The following is a 23386-nucleotide window of genomic DNA, read 5'->3' on the forward strand; positions in this document are numbered from 1 at the left end:
TAGGGAAAATCTGCTATGTAATAAAGTAAGTGTAGGAAACTTATAGTAGGGTAGGACAGCTATATTAGAACTTTTATAGTAGGGTGCTAAAATAAGCGTATAGACGCCACGCGCGCGTACTGCTTAATATACAGGCCTGTTATAAATTAGGAAGGAACACAAAGATATAACAATAAAACTAAAAAATATAGTAATAAAGCCTAATATAGATTATAGAGGACAAAGATATAACCCTAGACCCTAAGAAAGACGATTTCACGATAGTTTATAGGGGAAGGTTAGGGGGTATGTAAAGGGCTTAGGCTTATGCCTAAGCCTAGGTCTAATATAAGATAGACTAAGTCCTACACTACTACTAAGTAAATACACTGGACACCTATATAAAAGGCGTGGAGGGCTTACCTCTCCTTTAAGATACTAAATACTATTATTAACGCTTATTGCATTCTCCCTTAAGGCTAGTCTATAACAGCAACCCCTAAGAGCGTATCCTAAATAGTCTACTTCTAATAACATTTCTTTAGCTAGGTCCTATTACATTAGTACTAGTCTAGATATAAATGCCTTTTTTAGTATATTAAATATACTCTATTCTTCCTCTCCCTATTAGAATAGGGTGTCCTTCCTAGTTAGTTAGTTTAAAGGCGCTACTACTTTAGAAAACTTTGCGATAAAATTGCAGTAGAAGTTAGTAAAACCTAGAAAACTCCTTACCTCTCTTATATTCCTAGAGGGTTCCTATTCCTATACTGCCCTAAGCTTTTTAGGGTTAGGTCTAAGTAATTTGCCCGCCTTAACAATATAGCCTAGGTAGCGTACCTCCTTAATACTAAAAGCATATTTCTCTAAGTCTAGGTGTAGTCCTACTTCTTTTAATAGTGTAAGTACACGCTTTACTTTTTCTATATAGTTAAACTAGTCTCCTCCTAAATAAATTAGGATATTATTAAGGTAGGCTATTATATATAATCTAAGTAACTCTATAAGCGTAGTATTAATATATTATTAGAAAGTAGATAGCGCACTACTAAGACTAAATAGATATACTAACTATTTATACAACCTAAACTAGGTATAGAAAGCTATTAAGGACTTATAACCTTCTACTATTCTAACTTTATAAAAGGTAGCGTAAATATCTACTTTTATAAACTAATTTACGCTAGATAGTATATATAAAGTTTCCTTAATAAGTAGTAGTAGGTATTAGTCTAATATTATTATGCTGTTAAGTATCTAGTAATCTATACAAAGGCGCTAACTACCTAATAGCTTCTTTACTAGTAATACTAGAGCTTTAGCTACAGAAGAGCTTGCTTAGATCTAGCCCTTATCTATTAATCTAGTAAGTTATATTCTTAGTTCTAGTAATTAATTACAAGATATAGGGTATAGGGGACCCTATAGGGGGTTAGGCTAGGTTCTATCTAGGAGAGTTGTTAACTAAACATAGTAATCTATACTGCCCTAATAGGGTGGCAAACTGCTTGCTAACTCTTTGTTAAACAGGTCCCTAAACTCTTGTAGTTCTAGTAGTAACTTTATCTTTCTAGTTTTATACTTAGGCTTATAGGGAACTATGCTATTAGTAATATAGATAGTGTGTATATTAATAGGACTTCCCTTATTAATACTTCCTAGATATTTTATTAGGCGTAAGTTATATATTACCTATAAAATATCTAGTATATTTATTATAAATATTTGTACCTATATATCTTTCTATTAGGGTCCTTAATTTAGCAACCCTACTATAACTAAACCTAAGATAATAGAGATATAGGTAGGATATAGGCGTCTCCTACTCTCCTATACTACTATATTTCCTGCCTTTCTAATTATTAATTCGCCTTATAGAATGTCTATAATAACACCCTCTCTACATAGCTATAGTCTATCTAGTATTAGTTAATAGGAGAGACTAGGTACTATATAGGCTAAAAGCTAAGACTACTAACTATCTAAATTATAGTCTAATACTACTAACTATAAAATTCTTATACCCTTAGCAATTCCCTAGGCATGTTGCAAGGGTCGCGGGGGAATATCTATAAAGTTCCTACTAATCTATCTTGCTAACTTTTCCTTAACTACACTAAAACACTAGCACCCTAAATTAACTATTACTTGTATATTCTCTACTCTACCTAGGAGGAGGGGAATAAAGAAAGGAGGATTATTTAACCTAGCCTTAATATCTAGGGGATACTTAATAGCCTCTACTATTAATAATTCCTCTATTATAGTGTCCTCCTTATACCCCTAACTTAGCCTAAAGTTAGGGGCAGCTAGTTTCCTAAATTAGAGCCGCTTACTAATACTATAACTATCTTAACACCTACTAGTTGTAGTAATAGGGTATTAGGGCATGCACGCACAAAATAACTACCCTATCTATACTAGGTATAGACCTTCGCTAGTTTCTATATATTAAACAGGTCCTATAGGATCTAGTTAGGACATAATATTAGTAGTTTAGTAAGTGCACTTAATAAGGCTACTACTTCTACTATATTTATATTACTATCCTAATCTAAGTTAGACTTCTACTAGGGTTCCTTAGACTTACTAGCCTAAAGAAAACCTAGTTCTAGAGAGGCTATTTTAATATCTACTATAATTATCTTATATTCCTCTATAGCTATGTTGTAGTTTATCCTAGAGACTCCCCTATTAAGGGAAACTAAGCGCATATAACTATTAAGAGATTACTAAAGTTATAAAAGCTTCTATTTATTATCCTAGTATAAACCTCCTAACTATATAAGAAGCTATATAAAATTTATAAAGAACTCTATAAAAGGCTAATTTTAGCCCTAATATAAGTATTCTAACGTAACTTAGGCGCGCTCCTGCCTATAATAGTTGCTATAATAAAACGCTAGGTAGTTAAGAAACCTGCTTATATCCTAACACTTATATATACTATTCTTAAAGTATAGTACTATAGCGCGCTAAACTATAGGCAATAACTAGGACTAAATATATATAAACCTTGCCTCCTTATCCCTAATAAAGACCTTGTCTGCACGTAGTTTAAACTCTATAGTTATTTACTAGAAGGAGAAGTTTACCTTAGTGCTATTATATAGTAAGCTAACTAGGAAGGGTTTGCAATATAAGGCAGGAGAGGGCAGAGGCAGCATATTATTAAACCTAGTAGGCTTAGAGGAGGGTTAGGATAGAATCTAATTGCGTATTTCCTTATTCTATTAACGTAGTATAGCTATTATAGTAGAGTCTTAAGCCTATTATTCTATTAATCTATAGACCTATTGTATTAGCCTTTCTACTATATTAGGTTGCACCTAGTTATTCTAAATATCTAGCGCGTCTATCTCTTATTACTATTATAGTATATTTAGAAGAAGATACTAAAATATTATAGACTAGCCTTAAGGGAGAATGTAATAAGCGTTAATAATAGTATTTAGTATCTTAAAGGAGAGGTAAGCCCTTAGCGCCTTTTTATGGGTGTGCAATGTGTTCGCTTAGTAGTAGTATTAGACTTGGTCCGTCTTGTGTTAGACCTAGGCTTAGGCATAAGCCTAAGCCCTTCACAAGTTTATGCTACTAAGCTATTATACTAGAAGACTAGTATAATTATATTATAGCTTATTAAAGGAACACACTACAGTTTAGATTAGATACTACTATCTATATTTATATATCTACTATCTATATCCCTAAGTGCTATGTTAACGTAGAAACTATTATAGATAGTACGCAGTAGGTAATTGCTACCCCTTGCCTATAAATATCTAGTTAATAGAACAAGTTCTAGTGTTATTATTATCTTACTCTATACTAAGGTATATACTATAAGGTGAATTAAAAGTAGTATATATAACACTAGCAAAGGTGCTATAAATAAAATATTCCCTTTACTACTGCTAAAGATGCTGCTATACTACAGACTACTAGCTGCCCTACTAGTTAACTATTACACCTTAATAACATATAAGGAGTACTTAATATTAATTCTTCCTATAATTCTACTAGTAATTCTGCTAGTAATAGTGCAGACCTAATAGATAACTATAACAATAACATGCAACTCGCGGACAAGGATAAAGAGGTTCTATACCTAGAGAATTTTTTAGGGGATATATAATAGCAAATAGGATATATATTATATTAAAAGTAAATAGAGCGTGTTTAATAACTTTACACTACCTCTCTTAATATATACGCTGTATTTATAGGTACTCTACGTAAGAAGTTCTAAAAGATATAATAAACTTTAAAGAAATGCTATAATATTAATATTAGTAATGCTATCTACTAGGGGTAGTATATACTACATACCTTATTCTAGGATACTATAACTACTCTATCTATTAATTGTTATGCTAATAGGTGCGTAGCCTTTACTAGCGACCTTAACACTACTTATACGTGCCTATCCTATAGCAGAGCTTAGTATAATAAGAAAGGCAAATTAAAATATTAATAGTAATATATCCCTATACTTCTATAACTGCGTATCTAGTATAATAATAGTTATTAGTTATAATAATTAAAAGCGTATTAGGTAACTTTTAACCCTACTAGCGAATGTACTTTGCACTAAGACGTGTATAACAGGGACTAGTTTTAAGAATATAGTAGGAAAGGATACTTCTAAGACCCTAGGGATCTAGCTTTACAACTTATATTAGACGCGGTAGGTATAGTAAAGAACCCTAAGAAATAATAAAGTATTATACTAGTAGTGCTATATATCTTAAACCTTTACCTATCTATTTAGGATTAAGACTATAATACACTTATTACTACTATTATACCTAGTACTTTTAACAAAAATTTTATAGATACTTAGCTATACCTAATAGTAGAGGAATTATACTAACTTGTAGTTAGAGTTTATATATATAACGTAGACGCTTAGGAAGAATTTATTCTTTACGCCTACCTTATACTAATAACTAGAGATAGGCTAGCTATAGTAGAGATTATAGGAATAAAATAGCCTAGTATATTAAAAAGGAGTTACTGCCTATGCCTATATAAAGGAACTAAGGGGAGAACTAGTAAATACTCTTTCCTAAATAGAGATACCCTTTGCCTAGTTATATATAATAATTTAGCTACTACTATTAAAGATATATATAAATAATAGACTAATATGCTAGCCTCTAGATACACTACCTTACGCTAAGATACTAGTATTAACCACTACTCTATCCTGTTAGACCTCCCTACTATACACTTTCCTTATAGCTTTCCTATTAACGTTATACACGCAATATCCTATAATATACCTAAAGCCTTATTCTAACTCTAGAAAGGGGATAAATTTAATAACAAGACTATACTATAGCTTATTACTAACGCTAATTAGGCTTTAATTAATAAAGGTCTTTACAAGTCCTATTCCTTAGTACTAACCTAAGTTAGCACTGCCTTATAAAGCACTATAATATACAAGATATAGACTTTGTTTAAATAGTAGACTTTTATACTTACTTATAGAGCGCTAGCTATATAGGTCTATCTTTAGAAGGAATATACTAATAACTTCCTACGCTACTATAAACTACTTTTCTGTATAAGCTAGAGGGAGTTTACTATTAACTAGATTAACAAGTTAGAACTATTAGTAGAGAATTTTATTTGCTAGTATAAGTTACTCTACTACTATAGTAAAGTAGACTAGTTACTATCTTGCTCTATTTAGATCTATTACCTACTCTACCTTATATCTAATACTAGGGATTTTAGACTACCTATATACTATGCCTAATAGTCTTTAGAGAGACTTATTAGTTATATTAAGAAGATAGTAACTTCTCCTTCCTAGAAGTATATTAGTTTAAAGTAGAATATACTAGTATATAAGTGTATTATCTACGCGTAATAGCTTAGGCTTAGTATAGAGTATAATATTAATAAAAATATAATTATAACTTAGCTATAAGAGCACTATCTAAAATCTAAGTCTTATAGTAGCATAGATACGCACTAGGGACGTATCCTAGATAATACTTATACTATAATTGTAACTACAGTGCATACTATATAGACACGCGCCTAGGATATAGTTATATATAACTATTATATACTTCTAAATAGGTATACTATTAGGGTTTTAGGGAATTATAAAGATAGTAACTACCCCTAAAGCACTATATTTATTATATATTACGCTGCTAGAAATAATTATAATAACTATATTTAGCTCTCCTTTAGGATAGTAATACACCTATTTTAAGATCTAGCTAATAACTCTAAATAGGCAGGAGTACTTTAATAGTAATAGATATAACCCGCTGCTGCTATAGGCTAACTAGCCTAACCTTAGAGAATAATAGAAGATAATAATAGTATTAAATAGATTTAAACAACAATAATTGTTAACCTTATAGGAGTAGCTATAGTTTACTATAGATATAGCGCTTAACTTTAACCTAGTAATAAGCTATATATTATTAATAAACGCGGATAGTCTAAGACTAACTACCTATAGTTAAGTAAGATAATAGGTCTATATCTAGCTTTATAGTACTAGGCTCTTTATACTAACACTATTACTATATAATATACTAGCATTTATTAGGTAAGTATATTATCTATATATTACGCTAGACTATTATTAGATATACTAACTTATACTAATTACTACGTAGTTATACTACTTATATACCTATTTAATTTATATTATACTGCAGTTTTCTAAAAATAAGTAAGGTACGTAGTGGACAGCCTTATAATTACGCAGGTATAGGCTGATTATTACGCGGGTATAGGCTAATAATTAGGTAGTTTTAGGCCTGTTAATTAGGCAGGTATAGGCTGTTAATTAGGCGGGTTAGGCCTAGGGATAGGACAGGCGATAACGTACTAGTAGTTTATATAAGGATACTAAAAAAAATCTAATACTATTATTACTATACCTAATACTTATATTTTATCTTTTATAAACTACTTTATATACTCTACTAATAGGTCTATTATAAACTACTTTATTTACTCTACTAATAGGTCTATAGTAAACTATACTATGTTTATACTATAAAAAAGTAAACCACCACTTTAAACCTATTTACAGGTATACATAAGGTTAGTTTACACCTATATAGTAAACCCCTAGCGTACTATTCTACAGTAAACAATTTTTTACCGTAGTGCCTATATAACCTACTATCTAATTAACTACTAGCTTACTACTAAGTGCCTAATAAAAGTAGGAGCTCTAGTAAGGAAGGTTTACTAATTATACACCTTCTAGTAAGGGTAGCTAAAGCTCTATATATATAAGTCTGATCGTAGTAGAGACAATCTAATAATCTATCTCCCAAATCATTCCTAACCTTAGTGATCCAAATTTCCACAGGAGGGATAATAACTAGATTATAGAGTATCTTAATCTAATTAATCCTAATTAATCCTAATTAATCCTAATTAATACCCCTATACAACCTACTATCTAATTAACTGCTAGCTTACTACTAAGTACCTAATAGAAGTAGAAGCTCTAGTAAGGAAGGTTTACTAATTATACACCTTCTAGTAAGGGTAGCTGAAGCTCTATATATATAAGTCCAATCGTAGTAGATACAATCTAATAATCCATCTCCTAAATTATTCCTGACCTTAGTGATCCAAATTTCCACAGTCATGTAATCAGATAGGAAATGGCACCTAATCAAAGGTATCCCATGCAGGAGGAACTTTAACTCCAAATCAATGGTACCTACCGGCATACGATATTTGACCTATCACTTCTTGCCCTTTCTCTCCTTAATAAAGAATAGCTGTACCGGCTGCAACCTCCTAATTTCCATATTCAACGCTTTCAATTCCCACTGTCGCTTCTCTGCGTCTGCTCTCAGTTCTGCATCCTCTTGCTCGACTTTCATGGTTTCTTCCTTGAGCTGCTCGATCCTTCTATTCTTTTCGACATGCAGCCTAGTGTATCTCTCATCTAGTGTTTCGCGATTCTGCTGTTCCAACTTGTGTTTCAAGTCCTCGATACATTCTTGTTGTTTGCGGTAATCTTGAGTAAAGAGCTCAGCTAGTCTCGTGCACGTGGTGCATGGCCGTCTAGCTCTTGATGTTCGACAGCAATCGAGTATGCGGCCCGTAGTATCGCAAAAGTCGCATCGTTCAACGTTGCCAGGATTTTCGGTTGCCGGGAGCTGATTGTTGGATGTCTCATTTGATACACTTGCAGTACCGGTACCGCTCGCGTCGATAGGGTCGTATATAGCCGCATTGATGCCATCCATCTCAAGGTGTTCGCTTTCAAATTTTGGATGCTGGCCTTCACTTTGCTTGATTGGAGTATCGCCTGGTATGAACGCTGGCGTTTCAGCGCTGAGTGGAGAACCATGGCAGCCTCGCAATTTTAAGGGCAGCTGCAGCAGCATGATGTACCAATGTGCCAACCAATATGGTAAGCTGAATTGTCGTTTGTGTATAAGCTTGCTATGCCAAATACCACCGATTAAAGCCCCCTTAGGGGGTATGGATAGTGTAGAAGCATAGAACAAGCCACTACTGCTAATTCCCTGGTGAAGCGCGCTTTGTGACTCTCACTTCGACATAATGAGTGAGCATGTACCTGCTCTCACCCCACCCACTCAAACGCTTGCGGTTAGCACAAACTAGCTCGGCATGCTCATTATCTGCATCATGCAAACGAGACCTGCATCATCAGCTGGGTATTCATAAGTGGTGACTTTCTAGCTCCCACAAACCAAAGAACTCAACTTGCGATCGAAACACTGTCTCAAATCGGTGGCGAGTAATCTCCTTTTATCGCTTGTCAACCCGCTAGACAAAATCTCAATTTCAAGGAAACGCGCGTATACCGGTGTCCTTCATCTACAACCCTAGTCATTCTCACAGATTGTGCAATTATTATGAATACCAATCGAACTTTCCCGCTGAATCTAGCCACAGATCATGTTGAGGAAGATGGTTGTGTGGAAGAACAAGCTCACGCTCGGCTTGACGATATGCTGCACAGAATCCTGTGGGAGAAAATCCGTACTCGATGCGAACATCAGGACTTCGATGCGTCCCTTGACGTTAGTTACGCCGCAAATACAGTTCAGACTTTGGCAAGGCTAGGAGCAGAATCTATGCCATCTTCTAGTCCGATGCATGGAGCCCCAATTTGCAAAGATTCCTGGAGTAAACACATCGCACTTGTGAACACAGAGATGCGCGCATACAAAGCAAGTGGCACATGCGTCCATCATTGGGAGTACGATGTCACCCACCGTGAACCCGGCGATCTCTCCAAGTTCACAAGAGCTCTCGTGTATCTGGACTTTCATACGAAGAGTTGTGCCACGAAAGAACTGCAAGATCTAGACCGCTATTTCGGGTTGCTAGAAACAAAGACAAAAAGGAAATTGAAAGCATCAGCTTGTCTAGACGCCGTTACTGCTAATATTGCAAACGAGTGGATGGCCAAAAACCAGAATACTACGGGAAACAACATCAGCCAAGGTGAAACTTTCAGAAACTTGAGACCGACGTTTTTTGAGGCCTGGAGGAAAGCATGGCATCAACTACAAGAGGAACAGACAGCAATGGAAGAGGTCCTCAAGCTCTTTGCGTACAAACTACTATATGCAGGTGTGGAAATATGGAACTGCAAACCTAAATGCATGCATGATGAGAGCTTGTGTGAAAGCTTAGATGCCGCGAATGACGCAATTCACACGTTGAACGCCTCACTCAGACGACAGGACGAATCGATTAGGGCTCTCAAGCTGGAATTGAAAGCCGCAAAGGACAAAACTCTGGAAACAGAACGGATGCTTAAGTACAGCAAGCGCGACGTAGAGAAGACTTACTACGAAGATGTCCAGAAACGAGTCGAGAGTCGCGTTGCCGATGTCAAATTGGAGCTTTCTGATAGGTTGAGCACTGCTGAAAGCAAGGCTTTGCAATACGACAAAACAAAGGAGGAAAATACAGCATTGCAGCTACGTGTGGCGCGACTAGAGAAGGATAGTGACATACACCGTCAGGCAAGGGACGACTTCGAGCAACAATTAAAAACAAGGGGCGAGGAACTGTCCCTGTTGAGAGAAGGCTATGAGCAACTCAGGACCGATGTCTCTAGACTTCAGGTGGACAATAACACACTACAGGTGGACATTGATGATCTGAAGGACGAACAAAAGAAGGTGAAGAGGGAGGGGGACGCACTGCGAGAGAAGCTGGAATCTACCACTATCTCAAAAAACGGCACGCCATCCATCATGCCAATTGTGGCCGTCACTTCCTTCGATCGACAGATTGCTGCACTCCAACATCTGGACGGCCTTGTTTCGATCTGGGAGAACGCCCTCCATGCTGCTATTGCAAAGAAAGACCAATCACTAGCTGCAAAGACGGCGACGGGTATCAAAGTGCGCGAGGCCAAAGCACAAGTAATGCAACTCAAGAATGCTCGTAAACCGCAGAACGAACAAAGCCCCAAGTCTGACGAGAGGGTCGGAAGTCCTGTCCCGATTCCTGCGAAGACAACGGTGGCCTGGACTGCAAACACACCAAGACCTAACGAGCTACCCCGTCTAAACAATAAGCCTTTGGTAGCAAAGGAAGCTTTTCCTGCCTTGGGAAGGCGGGTCACAGTCTCGCACATGGGTGGTGGTATATTGGCCTGGAAGACGTTGCGTGTAGTTGATGGCAAGGCAAAAGCAAAGAAAAGAGAGGATGCGTCCAAATGAGCAGTGAAGATGGCCTACAGCAGGATGTCTGAGTAGAGAGCCCTGTATGCATGAGTGAACAGGCTACTTGAAGGGTTAGGGAGCTTTTCAGTCGAATGTAATGAGCGGTTGTAGGCCTGGATAGGGAAGCTTTAGGTATCTATCCGGTCGCACCTGACATCGTGAAGGTTCATTTGGTGTGATAAAGAGTGAAGTTTGCAATATCGTGAAGGTTCGTTTGGTGCGATACAGAGTGGATTCTGCAAGCTATATGCGACGAAATTCGTATTGAAAGCACACAAAACTAGTGACTTTCGTCCTGGGTCCGGCCTTCTGTTCTTTCTTTTTCTGGCTGGAGAAAGAAGAATCCAGTGTCTTGTTTGTAGCGTTTTGCGCCCGTACCGTACCTATCCATACGGTATGCCTTGGCGCAACGTCCGTCCACCCCTGCCCAACCTTGGAAGACCCAAGCCGTCGTTGCTCCACCACCCTCACTTCGATCGCCCCCGCCAATCCCCCCTCCTAGTTCTACTTCACACCGTCGCCTCCACCAGCTCTGCCGCGACAATAGGTAGGCTTAGTGCAACCGCAATCGCAGTCGCAATCGCAGATGCATGTGCATGTGCATGTGCATGCGACATCACCATTACAACGGCACAACCACAACGACGAACAAGACTTGATAGGCAGACCACAGGGCATAAATCATCATGAGTGGGACACCCAGCCAAGGGCCGGGCTTGCGGTATCCATCGAACAAAAAGAGTATATATGACCGCAATCTGAATCGGAGTAAGAATGCAGAGCTCAGCCGGGCGGCATTTGCATATCTGTTCATTGAGATGATTGCGTATGCGCAGAAAGGCGCAAAGGATGTTGGCGATCTGGAACAACGGTATAATTTCCCAAAGCGTCAATACCCAAATACCTACAAACTATCCATCCGTGCTAACAACGACATAGGTTAAACACCCAAGGCTACCCCATCGGCCTCCGCCTCCTCGACCTCCTCCTCTCCCGCTCACCCAACCCCCTCGCCAGCATCCGCCCTACACGCATCCTCTCGCTGCTCCAATTCATCGCCCAAACACTCTATCGACACCTGTTCGGCCGCCCCGCCGACGCCCTGGAACGCTCAGGCACAGATCCAGGCCAATACATGTTATTCGACAATGAGCCCATGGTCAACCAATACATTTCCTTGCCCAAAGAGCTCTCCAGTCTGAATTGCGCAGCCTTTGTGGCCGGCGTGATTGAGGGCACGTGTGATGGTGCCGGGTTTCCGACAGAGGGTGTTACGGCACACAGTGTGGGCGAACAGGATGAGGGCAAGGATGGGAAGGGCATGTGGCCTGGGAAAACGGTGTTTTTGATCAAGTTCAAGCCCGAGGTGTTGGAAAGGGAGGATATACTTGCGAGGGGGCCGACATGAGAGACAAAGTGGCTGAGGGGCATGGGTTTCGCAATTGGGGTTTTTGTGGAAGCACTGCGGATTGATTTATACCTGAAAAGTTGCATGCATAGCGAGGGCGTTTTCTGCGATGTAGATTTTGCATGGGTGGGTGTTTCGGCTGACGACTATGGAGGATGCAGATACTTCACAATCCACTGGCTTTTCTTTCACCAAGCTGCAGGATGAGTCTTTTTTTGCCTGTCTGAAAAACGATATTTCACTTGAACTAACATTCAAAATCAATATCCTATACCAAACAGCCCGCCTCCCAAGTCTTCCATTCAGATTTTCTTCTTCGAAATTCCCGCTATTATTCTCTAGTATCTAGAACAATGGACATACATGTAATTCACAAAGATCAATTGTCAATTTAATCAAGCAGATACACGCACTTCCTCTTCCTCTTAGCATCGCTCTATTTCTCTGGTCGAATGGACGTTGAAAAACTATCATCCGAAAGTAGAGTGCTACAAACCACAGCAACTTATTCATCCCTACTACAACGCTCTTTAACCTCAGCATCGTCTCAGGAAACATTAAACTCTCCCTCCAAGCTTATATCCACCCACCCACATCTACGTGGCATCCCACCAAAAGAGACCTTTCCACCTCACGCTCAACTAAAATGACACAACCGTCCGTTAAACGCCTCACTACCAGCTCCAACAGATGTGCAAAAGATATCCTCGGGATCCCACTTCTTCTTTACACTGCGTACACAAGTTATCTTGCCAATTCGAATTCCTCTAATCCGCTTTATGCACTTAGGCGCCGCTCCCCGACGTAGCCGCCTCAATAAGAGGAATTAATTCTCTGTCATTTCCTTCTGCGTGGCATTAGCGATCAGGGAACCGAGAAGTTCTAGGGCAACGTCAGAGGGGCGTAAATGAGGATGTTGTGCCAGGCTGGGTGGACGGATGTGGTGTCTTTTTACTGAAAGATTGACGTTAGTCCCGGCGCCGATTCATGTTACTGTTCAACTATGTCTCTCCAGTCGTGAGTGAGATTGCCGATGATGCATCGGGGGTTGATGGGGGCGTCGTACTGTACGATACCGATTTGAATGCTGCCAATGAGGAGAGGGCCCAAAGAGCTTATTCCAGTGTCCGTAGTAGGTTTGAACTCGGTGTACGTGACAGTGTAGTTTATAATGAGACTCATCAGTTTGCTCTGCCGGTAAAAGGGGCGAGGATGGCTTCGAATTCGTGGGCGGTCTTGTTGTATGCATTGTGAGGGGCGAATCATGAAGAATTGGGTGATAAAGTATTGGACTACCATTGTCCCTCATCGATCATGCCGAGCACTTCCTTGTGGGATGTTTGTATGCAATCATAGACAGCAGTACTCAGATTCTCCTTCACAGGAAATGATAGTGAGGCACCACCGAATACATTGCCTAGGTAGGTTTTCAGTGTGACGGAGACAGTGACGCCACACGTGCCACCACCCCCTCCGTTCAAACTCACAACAAATTGACGTTCTCAATTTTGTTGGCAATGGTAAGTTTTCCAGCGGCAGTCACGACTTCCCACTTCAGGACATTATCGACAGCAAGGCTGAAACTAGTCCTGAGGGCACTGTGCCCACCACCCTGCATGTATTCACCAGCGATCCCAACGGTCGGGCACTCCCCACCAACGACAATCATACCTACGTCACGTGCAGCAGTCATAATTCAGAATCCTTGGACACCAGCACCGAACCTGAAGGCTGGTCCGGCGTAGCCCGAGTCACGGTATTGCCGGATCAGAGCAACATCCTTCAGATGATGTGTCCACACAGCGAGAGACCCTGCCGCTGTAGAGCGACCAAAAAATCACGTCCAGTCTTACGAACAACTAAGCGAATATTCTTTGAAGTAGCCAAAGCAATGGTCCGTTGAATATCTAGAGGTGTGAATGCATCGACAGCGTATCGAGCGTAGTTTCTAAGCTCGCAAGGGCGCTCGTTGGGTTGGAAAGGGTCACAGCTTTGATCAGCAAAATATAGTGCCATGACTGACGAAGAAGAGGTGTAGCTAATAGGATGTCAGTTGTAATCTTTGATTCTGTGGCATCCTTTGCACACTGGATCTTCTCAGTCTGCCATTCACTCCTCAAAGCCTCGCAGGTGGCGTTATTTAAGTTGGGTGGGTGAGATAGCGCTCCAAGTGGCACAGTTGCCACTAAATGTCGTCCGCACTGTCTGATTGAAGGCATCCCACTCAGACTGTGAGTGGTCATGTTGGATCTCAAAGGAATGTCTTGCAGCAGCTTAAAGACTGACGGCTAGCAAGCGTTGCACACATGAGCTTAACGATAGACGTTCGTGTTAGCGAGGACATGTGTCAATTTGCTGGACGGTAAAGTCGACAGTAAGGCCGGCGCAGTATACTTGCGGCGTCATCCTTCACTTTATAGATTTGTTTCATACATTCTGCAGATTACCCATGTATAATTGCATAGCGATGAGACTAATGCATATACTATAGTGCATATGCAGACGCCACAGAGATCCCCAGGCATCCGGGATGCACGCCCTAGGAACAGCGCAAGTTCCGAGTGAACTGTTCCAGATTCCTTTGTGATAGACGAGCATAACGTGCGCCAATTCCAGTTATCGTCTGATGGTGGACATAATGTATTAGTGGCCATGGTCTTCGGCACTTGCGTGGCTGATTCCAGAATCTGACGAGATTGGCACTTGTGTCTGCTGGACTCACAACCCTGCGAATGTTCCAAATAGGAATATACGCATTACGGCCACGGCAATCTCTCTAACAGTGGCGTCGCTTTTGTTTCTGTCGATACGATTCTATGTTCGTGGGATATTGATCAAAGCGTTTGGAGCAGGTAAGCCGGCCGGATGGAATCACACTTCTCGTTCGCAGCCAAGTCACTCTACCACCAGATGACTGGGTTTCTGATTCCCACTTGGGTGACTGAGCGCAGTGCGGCCTTTTCGTTTGCTGCAAAGCTAATAACCAATGATAAATCGCATCCTGTGGTTTTTCTATCGTAACCACTACCGTATCCGTGGTTGCTTTTGTCATGTTCCGGAACAACCAGAGAATTGACAACGGGGATGTAGAAACAAAGTGGGGACTCGGGTTGCAGCAGCTGATTGACATGCCCGCTGAGAACATCTACAACTTTGGTTAGTAAGAACTCCTTCGAGTTTGTTACTAGGGGACAGCAGTTCATGAGCCCAGGTTCAATATAGTGTGATATCCATGATAATTTTGGTCTCACTGACTATTGGGTTGTGAGCACCTATCGATTGGCGAGGAACTGGTTGGAGATGGTACTGCGCAACTGAATTTTACCATCTCAAATACATTCGTTCATAGAAGATTGCGTGATAGGGTACCCATTCTTCTGACGGTGCTGATAAAAGCTATAAATGGGTTGAGACCTGAAACAATGCTGTGTAAGAGGCCACGTTCCGCCAAGAGTTCGCCGCCACCTGTTCCAATAGCCGCTAAGCGCTAGCACATGTACAGTGCTCGTCGCTTGACATTTAAACTCTCTTGTTGTACATTACACAGTCAATTGAAGTCTCAAACTTTCACTGAGCTTCACTAGAAGATCAATATGTTGTTCAGCCGCGTGATACCCGCAGCCATTGCGTTGCTGCCAGCTCTTACTGTCGCCGCGGGAGTGCTTGACCTCGAGCCCACCAACTTCGACGACGTTGTACTCAAGTCTGGAAAACCCACTCTTGTAGAGTTCTTCGCCCCTTGGTGCGGTCACTGCAAGAACCTTGCCCCCATCTATGAAGAACTTGCTGGTGCCTTCCAGCACGCCTCCGACAAAGTCAGCGTAGCGAAGGTCGATGCGGATGCCCATAAGGACCTGGGCAAGCGTTTCGGCGTCACAGGATTCCCCACACTCAAGTGGTTCGACGGGAAAAGCGACAAGCCTGCCGACTACGATGGAGGACGCGATCTAGACAGCTTAGCCAAGTTCATCACAGAGAAGTCGGGGGTCAAGCCCAAGATCAAGGCCAAGCTGCCCAGCGCGGTTACATATTTGGATAATCAGAGCTTCAAGGAGAGGGTTGGAAAGGATCAAGATGTGCTAGTCGCATTCACTGCTCCATGGTGCGGACGTATGTCATGTCAACCTTGTTATTCCCTGCGAAAATGCATTGCTGACGAGTTACTAGATTGCAAGTCGCTCGCCCCCATCTGGGAGACGCTCGCCAAAGACTTCATCAACGAGCCCAACGTGCTGATCGCCAAGGTCGATGCTGAGGCTGAGAATTCCAAGGCACTCGCTGCAGAACAGGGCGTTCAAGGCTACCCCACCATCAAGTACTTCAAGAAGGGATCCACCGAGGCTCTACCCTATGAGGGTGGACGCAGCGAGGCCGACTTCATCAACTTCCTCAACACGAACTCAGGCACCCACCGCGCGGTCGGTGGCGGACTTGATGCCACTGGTGGCACCATCGAGGCCTTCAACTCTGTCATCGAGAAGTTTCAGGGCGCATACGGCGATGGAGCGGAGGAGGCGAAGAAGATTGCTGCTGGTCTCCAGGACAAGTACGCTCAGTACTACGTCAAGGTGTTTGAAAAGATTGGGGCAAACAAGGACTATGCTGCTAAGGAGCTCAAACGCTTGCAGGGCATTCTTGCCAAGGGCACTTTAGCCCCTGAGAAGGTCGATGATGTTACCAGCAGGAGTAACATTCTGAGGAAGTTTTTGGGCATGGAAGAGAAGTCTGAGTTGTAAAGGACTCATGAAACTTTCGATCGTTTTGGCATTAGCGCTTGTGTAGGTTAAGAATGGTATAGGATAAGATATATAGTAGAGAACGAAGTTGCATGCGCCGAGAGGCTTGTGCATGGTCATGGTCATGAGATAGCATCAATCATTACTTGAAATGGATGGGAAAGAACATATGCAGTATACGTGTACGACTTGCGACAAGCGCACTGTATGTACATATATCAAACAACGCGTATGATGCTCCAACGCTCAACAACTTGCTTACAACGCAACATGTCCGTTAATGAACACTTGGATGCAACCGTTCATCGTAGTCTTTGGGTAGAGACACTCTACTTCCCAGTCCCAGACGGCTTGCTCCCTTCGCTGGCCTGAATAGTCGCTTCCAAGTTGTCCAGCCGTCGCGACATGTCGTCCACTTGCTAACAGTCAGCCCTCACAGACTCCAAGATCAGCAGAGAACCTACTTTTGGACAGCAACTCACTGCTGATTGTTGTGAATTTGGTGTTGAGTTGGTTGAGAAGGTCGTCGACGACAGCGGTCAGTTCTCCTGATCCTTCGCTGTTGGAGTTGACAGACTAGCGCGGTCTGTTAGATGAGGTTGAAGTCATACGTCTGGGGCGAATACATTGTTGTCGCTCGCCACACGATCTGCTAGAGGTTCTGGGGTCGCCATGATTGTGTTTTAAAGTAAAAGCCCAAGGACGAAAGGACTGACAGCTTCCCGGTGTTTGAAGTCCGCACCTGACTGGGAATGTTGGTAGGGTGAATGCTAAGAATGCCCACGGCACCCATGTCCTTGTACTGTGCAGCAACGCCGCGGCTTCTTGCCCCTTCGCGAAGGCGGTCAATGCATCGCCCACAGGCGGCGCCGAGTTGCCGACGCTAAACCTTTGGAATGTTTTCTCGGCCAAGATTTCGAACTTCGCGATAATTTTTTTGCGCAGTAAGCTACTGACGTTGGCGTCGCATTACACCACATCGCATCTCCACATCCTTCGCAACCCTTGCTTGTTACGTGCGCGCCGGTCAATTTGCTATTCAAGAACAACAATGGTAAAAAGCAAGCTCAAGTCGGCACTAGACAATCACAAAGGCCGAAATATTAAGCTTGAGAAACAGCGCAAACATGAAAAGGAAGTAAGGAAACTGAAGGAGAAGAAGAACAAGGCAAGCAGCTTAGACGTGGATGGCGCAAAGAATAAGGATGATGGAGCCCCACCTGTGCCACTCGACGAGGTCGAGGTCAAGGTCCATGGCAAATCAAAGAAATCAAAGAAGAGCGATGTTGAGCCCACCCCCACCGAGGAACCAGAGTGGGAGACAGATGGCAGCGATAGCGATGGCGATTATGATGACGACATGCCTGAGCGAGCTGTGCTGAACCTTGCGCATCTCGAAGACAGCGAGAGTGATGTTAGTTCTGACGAGGAAGAAATACAAGCTGGAGAAGATGAGGAAGATGACAAGGATGAGGATGAGGAAGCAGAGGATGATGATGAGGAAGAAGATGACATTCCGCTTTCAGACCTCGAGTCTGTCGCTTCAGAGGACAAGGGCGACATCATACCACATCAGCGCTTGATTATCAATAACACGACCGCCTTGACCGCCGCCCTCCACCGCATACAGCTCCCCTACAACAAGCTCGCCTTCTCAGAATACCAAGCCGTCGTCACCGATGAGCCGGTCGAGATCGAAGACGTCGAAGACGATCTCAGCCGTGAGCTTGCGTTCTATAAGCAGTGTCTGTCATCTGTAAAGGATGCGCGAAAGAGGCTGAAGAAGGAAGGCGTCCCCTTCTCGCGACCAGCAGATTATTTCGCCGAGATGGTCAAAAGCGATGAGCACATGGGCAAGATCAAGCAAAAGCTGATCGATGCGGCAGCAGGCAAGAAGGCCGCAGCTGAGGCACGCAAGCAGAGGGATCTGAAGAAGTTCGGAAAGCAAGTTCAGGTCGCTAAGCTACAGGAGCGCGCTAAGGAAAAGCGTGAGACTATTGAAAAGATCCAAACGCTCAAGAGAAGTATGTCCATGCTCGCTGTCCTTACTATCTATTTACGCGCAATTTGCTAACCGTCATTGTCCACAGAGCGTCAAGGTGCAGATATCACAGCCACCCATGAAGAGGACCTTTTCGACGTTGCCGTCAAGAACGACGACTCCAAGCCCGGAAAACGCGAACGCAGCGACGGTGGCGGCAAAATCTTCAACAACAAGCGCCAGAAGAAGGATCAGAAATATGGGTTTGGTGGCAAGAAGAGACATGCGAAGAGCAATGATGCGCAGTCTAGTGCAGATGGAAGGGACTTCTCCGTCAAGAAGATGAAGGGTAAAACTGGAGGTGCGAGTAAACGGCCTGGTAAGGCGAATAGGGCGAAGCGGCACTAGGGTGCTACTGTAGAAGGGAGAACGAGCAGTTATGCATAGATACGGCGCTTTGGCGTTTTAGTCTGGGTGGGCAAAAGACTGTTTCTTGCGAGATAGTTGCAGTCGTAAGATACCAAGGCATACCAGTATATCACACATGGAGCTATTGGACGTAACTATGATTACGCTAATACGACAGTATAGTACGATGACTACAATACATTTAGCAACTATTAGTCCGACTTATGGGAGTATGGTGATGATACTTTCTGGGTGATTGGGGCGGTCAGAGAGCGGGCATGCGACGACTAGGAGTTAACTCCTTCTCTCACCAGTCGCGATTTTTTAGATCTTGTGTCACGCAAACGCTCTCAACGCAGGTGCCTTGTCTCATACCCTAACTATTATCCAGCCGCTCGAATTTTCCTTTCTCAATGGTCTCTACAATATAACGACAAGGCAGACGTCTGCCTATTTCAGGAGCGTCACGATCTCCTCCTCCAGTACCTCGACTCCCCTACAGCTTCTACAATGGCAGAAGAAGTCTTCTTCGAAGAGTCGATGAAAACATTAAGCCCCCCCACCATATCACCACCCACCTACCAAAAGCCCGACGACAGCCTCTATCCGCCCGCTCCAGCCCCCCATACCACATTCTACCTCTCCATCATCCGCCCTCACACCGACACCGACACCATCACCGGACCCGTCCGCTCCTTTGCCCATCTCCTTCCCTCCATCTCAAGTATCATCTCCAACTCCCCCGCCGCAATCGACAAGCTAGATAATCTGCGCGAAACCAAAGACGCATGGGGCGACACATACGAAGTCAACGACGCTTTTGACATCAACGGCTTCACCACGTTTGTAGTAGACAGTCAGCGCGGTATCTACACAGTCCTACAGATCCACCGCCGTGTCGATGAGGCAGTCTTCGAACATCTCCCCGCCCCGGTTTACACCGTTATCGCGTCCGGTCCGCTCGTCCACTCCGCTATGGCCGTCTCACTCGCCGCTGATCGCAGGAGCGCAGGACGCTCTGGCATGACGAAGCCGCGGGGCTATGCCGCGACTTCCCGACTTATTGGCAGTTATGTGGAGAGGGGCGAGGCGAAGCGCATGGCGCAGGGTGTAATGCGGGATCTTATGAAAGGCATGAACAATGTTAGGGTTACGGAGAGCTGGGATCAGGGGGGTAGGGGAACGGGGATGTTGATGGCGATGGGGACAAGGGGGGAGATGTGGGAGGTTAGGATCATGTATGAGGATCAGCCGTTGAGGAGGGCGCGGGAGGGTATGGATAATGAGGGTTTGAAGGCTGGGTGGAGGTTTTGAGGCGTGGTGGCGTGATGATTGGCGCGAGCATTCAGTGGTTGGAATGGAGAGGTGTCATAGGAGAGAGCAGGGCTTTGTAGTGTGTTATCAAGAGTGCATTATCAATCGGTGAGACAGAAGCTGAAGACTATAGACGCTGTCATCAGGCGGCAGTGGTATTGTGTGGAGGTCACAATGTACAGGAGTATTTGCCATAACCCTCAGCATGGCGTTACCTAATGAAGGTACACTCGAATCTTCATCACTGGCATACTACATAATACGCACCGGTCCGGGTGTAACTTCTGATTCAAATCTCAATCACTTGCACTAGGTTAAGTGAGACCATGCCCCGCGCAGCAAATCCACTAGATATATCCAGATTGCATCGCAACTCCAGTCAACCCCGAATCCCGTGCAAGACACACATGGGATCTGCTTGGGGAGACTCCAGAGTACTGTGACATGAGGAGAGCGCCAAGGCAACACCACATACCGGTATCATCACATCACACAATGCCTTCTCCTCCTCCACTTCATAGACAGCATCATCATCATCTAGAGCTTCCGCGCCTTAGCATTCACAATCTTCCGAGTCAGTACCTCCAAACACGCTGCTTCCCCAATCTCCGGCTTCCCAAGACATACGCCTGGCTCCTTCTTACTGGACGTGGGTGCCAAAGCGCTTGAAACACCTGTTCGGATGAGCTGGTCGCTAGACTTCGGATCTGCAGTAGCATCAGGAAGTATAGGTATATAATTAGTTTGTTGAGTTGTGAACGATCTATAGTCTTTCAATTTTGCATGCGTATCAGCTCCCTGGGCTTCTGTTTCTATGACACCGACATCCAGCAGCTGACCGCTGCTTACAGGACGCGGCGGCGACGGCGACGACGGCGGCAGTAGCGCCTTCGAGGAAGAAGCCTCAGCGCACTTAGAGAGTTGTAATTTTACAATTTCCTCATCGCACGATGCAAGATCCGCTGTCTTCTTGTCTACAGCCCTCATCTTGGACTTGAGCTGATTCTCCCAATGCACTGCAACAGAGCGAGTATGTTCATCCTCCGGTCGTTGCGCATTTCCATTCGTGCGGCGAGAATCAGGGGCGTCGAGTCTAGCATCAGTCGAGATCTTCAGTTCGTTCTTGAGTGCGCTCAGTTGTTGCTTCAACTCATCTCGCTCAACCTCAACATCATTGTACGTGCTCTGAAGCTCGTCGAACTCTCGCTTGACCTGCTCATATGCATCCTCGAAGCTCTGCAATTGCTTACCACGAGCTTTGATGTCGTGGAGTTGTTTTTCAAGTGTTGCTTTGGCCATGTTGAGGTCTACCTTCTCCTTGACCAGCTGCTTGATCTGTCGCTCGAGAACCGAGAGTTTGGATTCCGCTTCCGCGTACAAAGGTGCTCTTGAATGAGCAATGTCGATCTGCGCTTCGTACTTTTGCTTCTGAATCTGCACAGCGCGTTCCTGTTCTTGTTTCAAGGAAGCAAGCTTCTCGTTCATCTTTTCGCGGTACTTGGTCTGGAAGGTGTTTTCTTGCAGGGACAGCTCGCTTGCCTTTGCAGCAAGCTCGTTCTCCAATCTCGTCTTCTGAGCAGCCTCTTCGGCCAATTTGTGCTGATGCACAGCAAACGCGCTGTCGCGTTCTGTGATTGCCGTTGATAACCTCTCTGTGAGTACTGCTTCCATCTCGCGACTTGCTCTGAGATCTTTCTGGAACTTCTCTAGCTTGGACTGGCATTCGCTGCCACACATTCGCTTTCTGGTAAGAGCCTCTGTTTTGAGATCCTCGCGGCCTTTCTCATTCTGAGTCACCAACCACGAAGCCTGTCCGTTCAGTCCACCGACTTCGGCCTGCAGAACAGCTATGATATTTTGCTTCTGGTTCAGCGCGGTTTGCCAATTCATTTCATTCAGCCTGGAAAAAGTCTTCAACGGTGCTAAAAGAGCTTTCGTAAATCGATCGCGAATGCCATCGGACTTTGCGTCTTGTTCTTGCGTCACACGCTTCAGGCTAGACAGCTCTGACTGTAAGTTTTCTAGTTGGATGACCTTGGACTTCTTGCTATAGCTGAAGCTCGTCCTAGCGATATCCTTTTCTAAAGCCTTGATCTCGTCGTCCTTGGTCCTCATGAAAGCTTCGCATTCATATCTGGCCTTAGCTTGAAGATCTGTAAGGCTTTCAAATGCACTGATTATGTCGTACATCTCCTTCAATTCGGTATGAAATGATTTCATGTGGGCCGAGTCTATATCTAAGAATGTTCTCACCCACGCGAGGAGGTCCTCGAATGTCTCAATCTTGAACAATGGCATCAAGGTGGAAGAGGTATTTGTTGTGCGAGTGGGCTTCTGTTGATCGACTAGGGTGTTGGGAGGTTGTCTTCCAGCAAGTCGAGAGTAAGATGTATGTTCATCTTTGTGGCTCTTAGGCAATACAGGTGTAAACGCTTTGCCTGGATTATTACTAGACGGGGGCGAACCGAAGTTGAATGGTGATATCGGTGGTGCGGCAATGCCCGCCAGTGAAATCAGTGACGGCTGTGCCGGAGAAGGAAAGAGTGAAGGCGGAATTGTTTGCACAATACGCCCTAGTAAATTGTCGGATCGCTTGTTCTGCATTTGGTGCACTGTCGGCTTTCCCGTGTGTGAGCCAGCCGCAAGAGGTCTACCTTGAGGTACTGGTATACCCAGAAGCCGTCTGTGCGCTTCTCTTGCCCTGATCCTAACAAAGTCGTTGCTATGGCGTGGAGTGGTGGGAGTTGGATCCGGGTTGCGCGTTGGGTTTAGGCTTGTACTTGTTGACATCGCGGACCAGTACGCGCCTGCGTCGTTGCAGATATGGATGTCTGCAGATTCC

General features: G+C 43.6%; 10 protein-coding genes across 10 annotated transcripts; 5 read left to right on the forward strand and 5 right to left on the reverse strand.

The window, feature by feature from the left end:
- Nucleotides 1–7721: 7721 nt before the first annotated feature.
- On the reverse strand, nucleotides 7722–8372 carry IAQ61_005621 (uncharacterized protein; the record flags this gene model as incomplete). Its single annotated transcript, XM_003839943.1, has 1 exon — nucleotides 7722–8372. One exon carries the CDS (start codon nucleotides 8370–8372, stop codon nucleotides 7722–7724), a length of 651 nt encoding a protein of 216 aa, XP_003839991.1.
- Nucleotides 8373–8867: 495 nt separating this feature from the next.
- IAQ61_005622 (uncharacterized protein) lies at nucleotides 8868–10694 on the forward strand (the record flags this gene model as incomplete). The annotated part of the gene is made up of 1 exon (XM_066096862.1): nucleotides 8868–10694. One exon carries the CDS (start codon nucleotides 8868–8870, stop codon nucleotides 10692–10694), a length of 1827 nt encoding a protein of 608 aa, XP_065953213.1.
- Nucleotides 10695–11155: 461 nt separating this feature from the next.
- Nucleotides 11156–12461, forward strand: IAQ61_005623 (uncharacterized protein). The gene is made up of 2 exons (XM_003839941.2): nucleotides 11156–11568; nucleotides 11637–12461. The coding sequence occupies exons 1-2, from the start codon at nucleotides 11384–11386 to the stop codon at nucleotides 12103–12105; spliced, it is 654 nt and encodes a 217-aa protein (XP_003839989.1). The 5' UTR covers nucleotides 11156–11383; the 3' UTR covers nucleotides 12106–12461.
- Nucleotides 12462–13092: 631 nt separating this feature from the next.
- On the forward strand, nucleotides 13093–14008 carry IAQ61_005624 (uncharacterized protein; the record flags this gene model as incomplete). Its single annotated transcript, XM_066096863.1, has 2 exons — nucleotides 13093–13302; nucleotides 13631–14008. The coding sequence occupies 2 exons, from the start codon at nucleotides 13093–13095 to the stop codon at nucleotides 14006–14008; spliced, it is 588 nt and encodes a 195-aa protein (XP_065953214.1).
- Nucleotides 14009–14012: 4 nt separating this feature from the next.
- IAQ61_005625 (uncharacterized protein) lies at nucleotides 14013–14324 on the reverse strand (the record flags this gene model as incomplete). Its single annotated transcript, XM_066096864.1, has 1 exon — nucleotides 14013–14324. The coding sequence occupies one exon, from the start codon at nucleotides 14322–14324 to the stop codon at nucleotides 14013–14015; it is 312 nt and encodes a 103-aa protein (XP_065953215.1).
- Nucleotides 14325–15005: 681 nt separating this feature from the next.
- On the reverse strand, nucleotides 15006–15308 carry IAQ61_005626 (uncharacterized protein; the record flags this gene model as incomplete). The annotated part of the gene is made up of 2 exons (XM_066096865.1): nucleotides 15006–15224; nucleotides 15291–15308. 2 exons carry the CDS (start codon nucleotides 15306–15308, stop codon nucleotides 15006–15008), a joined length of 237 nt encoding a protein of 78 aa, XP_065953216.1.
- A 390-nt stretch (nucleotides 15309–15698) lies between these two features.
- On the forward strand, nucleotides 15699–16841 carry IAQ61_005627 (uncharacterized protein; the record flags this gene model as incomplete). The annotated part of the gene is made up of 2 exons (XM_003839938.2): nucleotides 15699–16215; nucleotides 16273–16841. The coding sequence occupies 2 exons, from the start codon at nucleotides 15699–15701 to the stop codon at nucleotides 16839–16841; spliced, it is 1086 nt and encodes a 361-aa protein (XP_003839986.2).
- Nucleotides 16842–17170: 329 nt separating this feature from the next.
- Nucleotides 17171–17515, reverse strand: IAQ61_005628 (uncharacterized protein; the record flags this gene model as incomplete). The annotated part of the gene is made up of 3 exons (XM_066096866.1): nucleotides 17171–17256; nucleotides 17306–17417; nucleotides 17453–17515. 3 exons carry the CDS (start codon nucleotides 17513–17515, stop codon nucleotides 17171–17173), a joined length of 261 nt encoding a protein of 86 aa, XP_065953217.1.
- A 222-nt stretch (nucleotides 17516–17737) lies between these two features.
- On the forward strand, nucleotides 17738–20544 carry IAQ61_005629 (uncharacterized protein; the record flags this gene model as incomplete). The annotated part of the gene is made up of 3 exons (XM_003839936.2): nucleotides 17738–18865; nucleotides 18932–19201; nucleotides 19622–20544. Exons 1-3 carry the CDS (start codon nucleotides 17893–17895, stop codon nucleotides 20542–20544), a joined length of 2166 nt encoding a protein of 721 aa, XP_003839984.2. The 5' UTR covers nucleotides 17738–17892.
- A 537-nt stretch (nucleotides 20545–21081) lies between these two features.
- On the reverse strand, nucleotides 21082–23148 carry IAQ61_005630 (uncharacterized protein; the record flags this gene model as incomplete). Its single annotated transcript, XM_003839935.2, has 1 exon — nucleotides 21082–23148. The coding sequence occupies one exon, from the start codon at nucleotides 23146–23148 to the stop codon at nucleotides 21082–21084; it is 2067 nt and encodes a 688-aa protein (XP_003839983.2).
- Nucleotides 23149–23386: the final 238 nt, after the last annotated feature.

Source organism: Plenodomus lingam (assembly GCF_022343315.1).
Source record: "Plenodomus lingam strain CAN1 chromosome Unknown contig_22, whole genome shotgun sequence".
Taxonomy (NCBI): domain Eukaryota; kingdom Fungi; phylum Ascomycota; class Dothideomycetes; order Pleosporales; family Leptosphaeriaceae; genus Plenodomus; species Plenodomus lingam.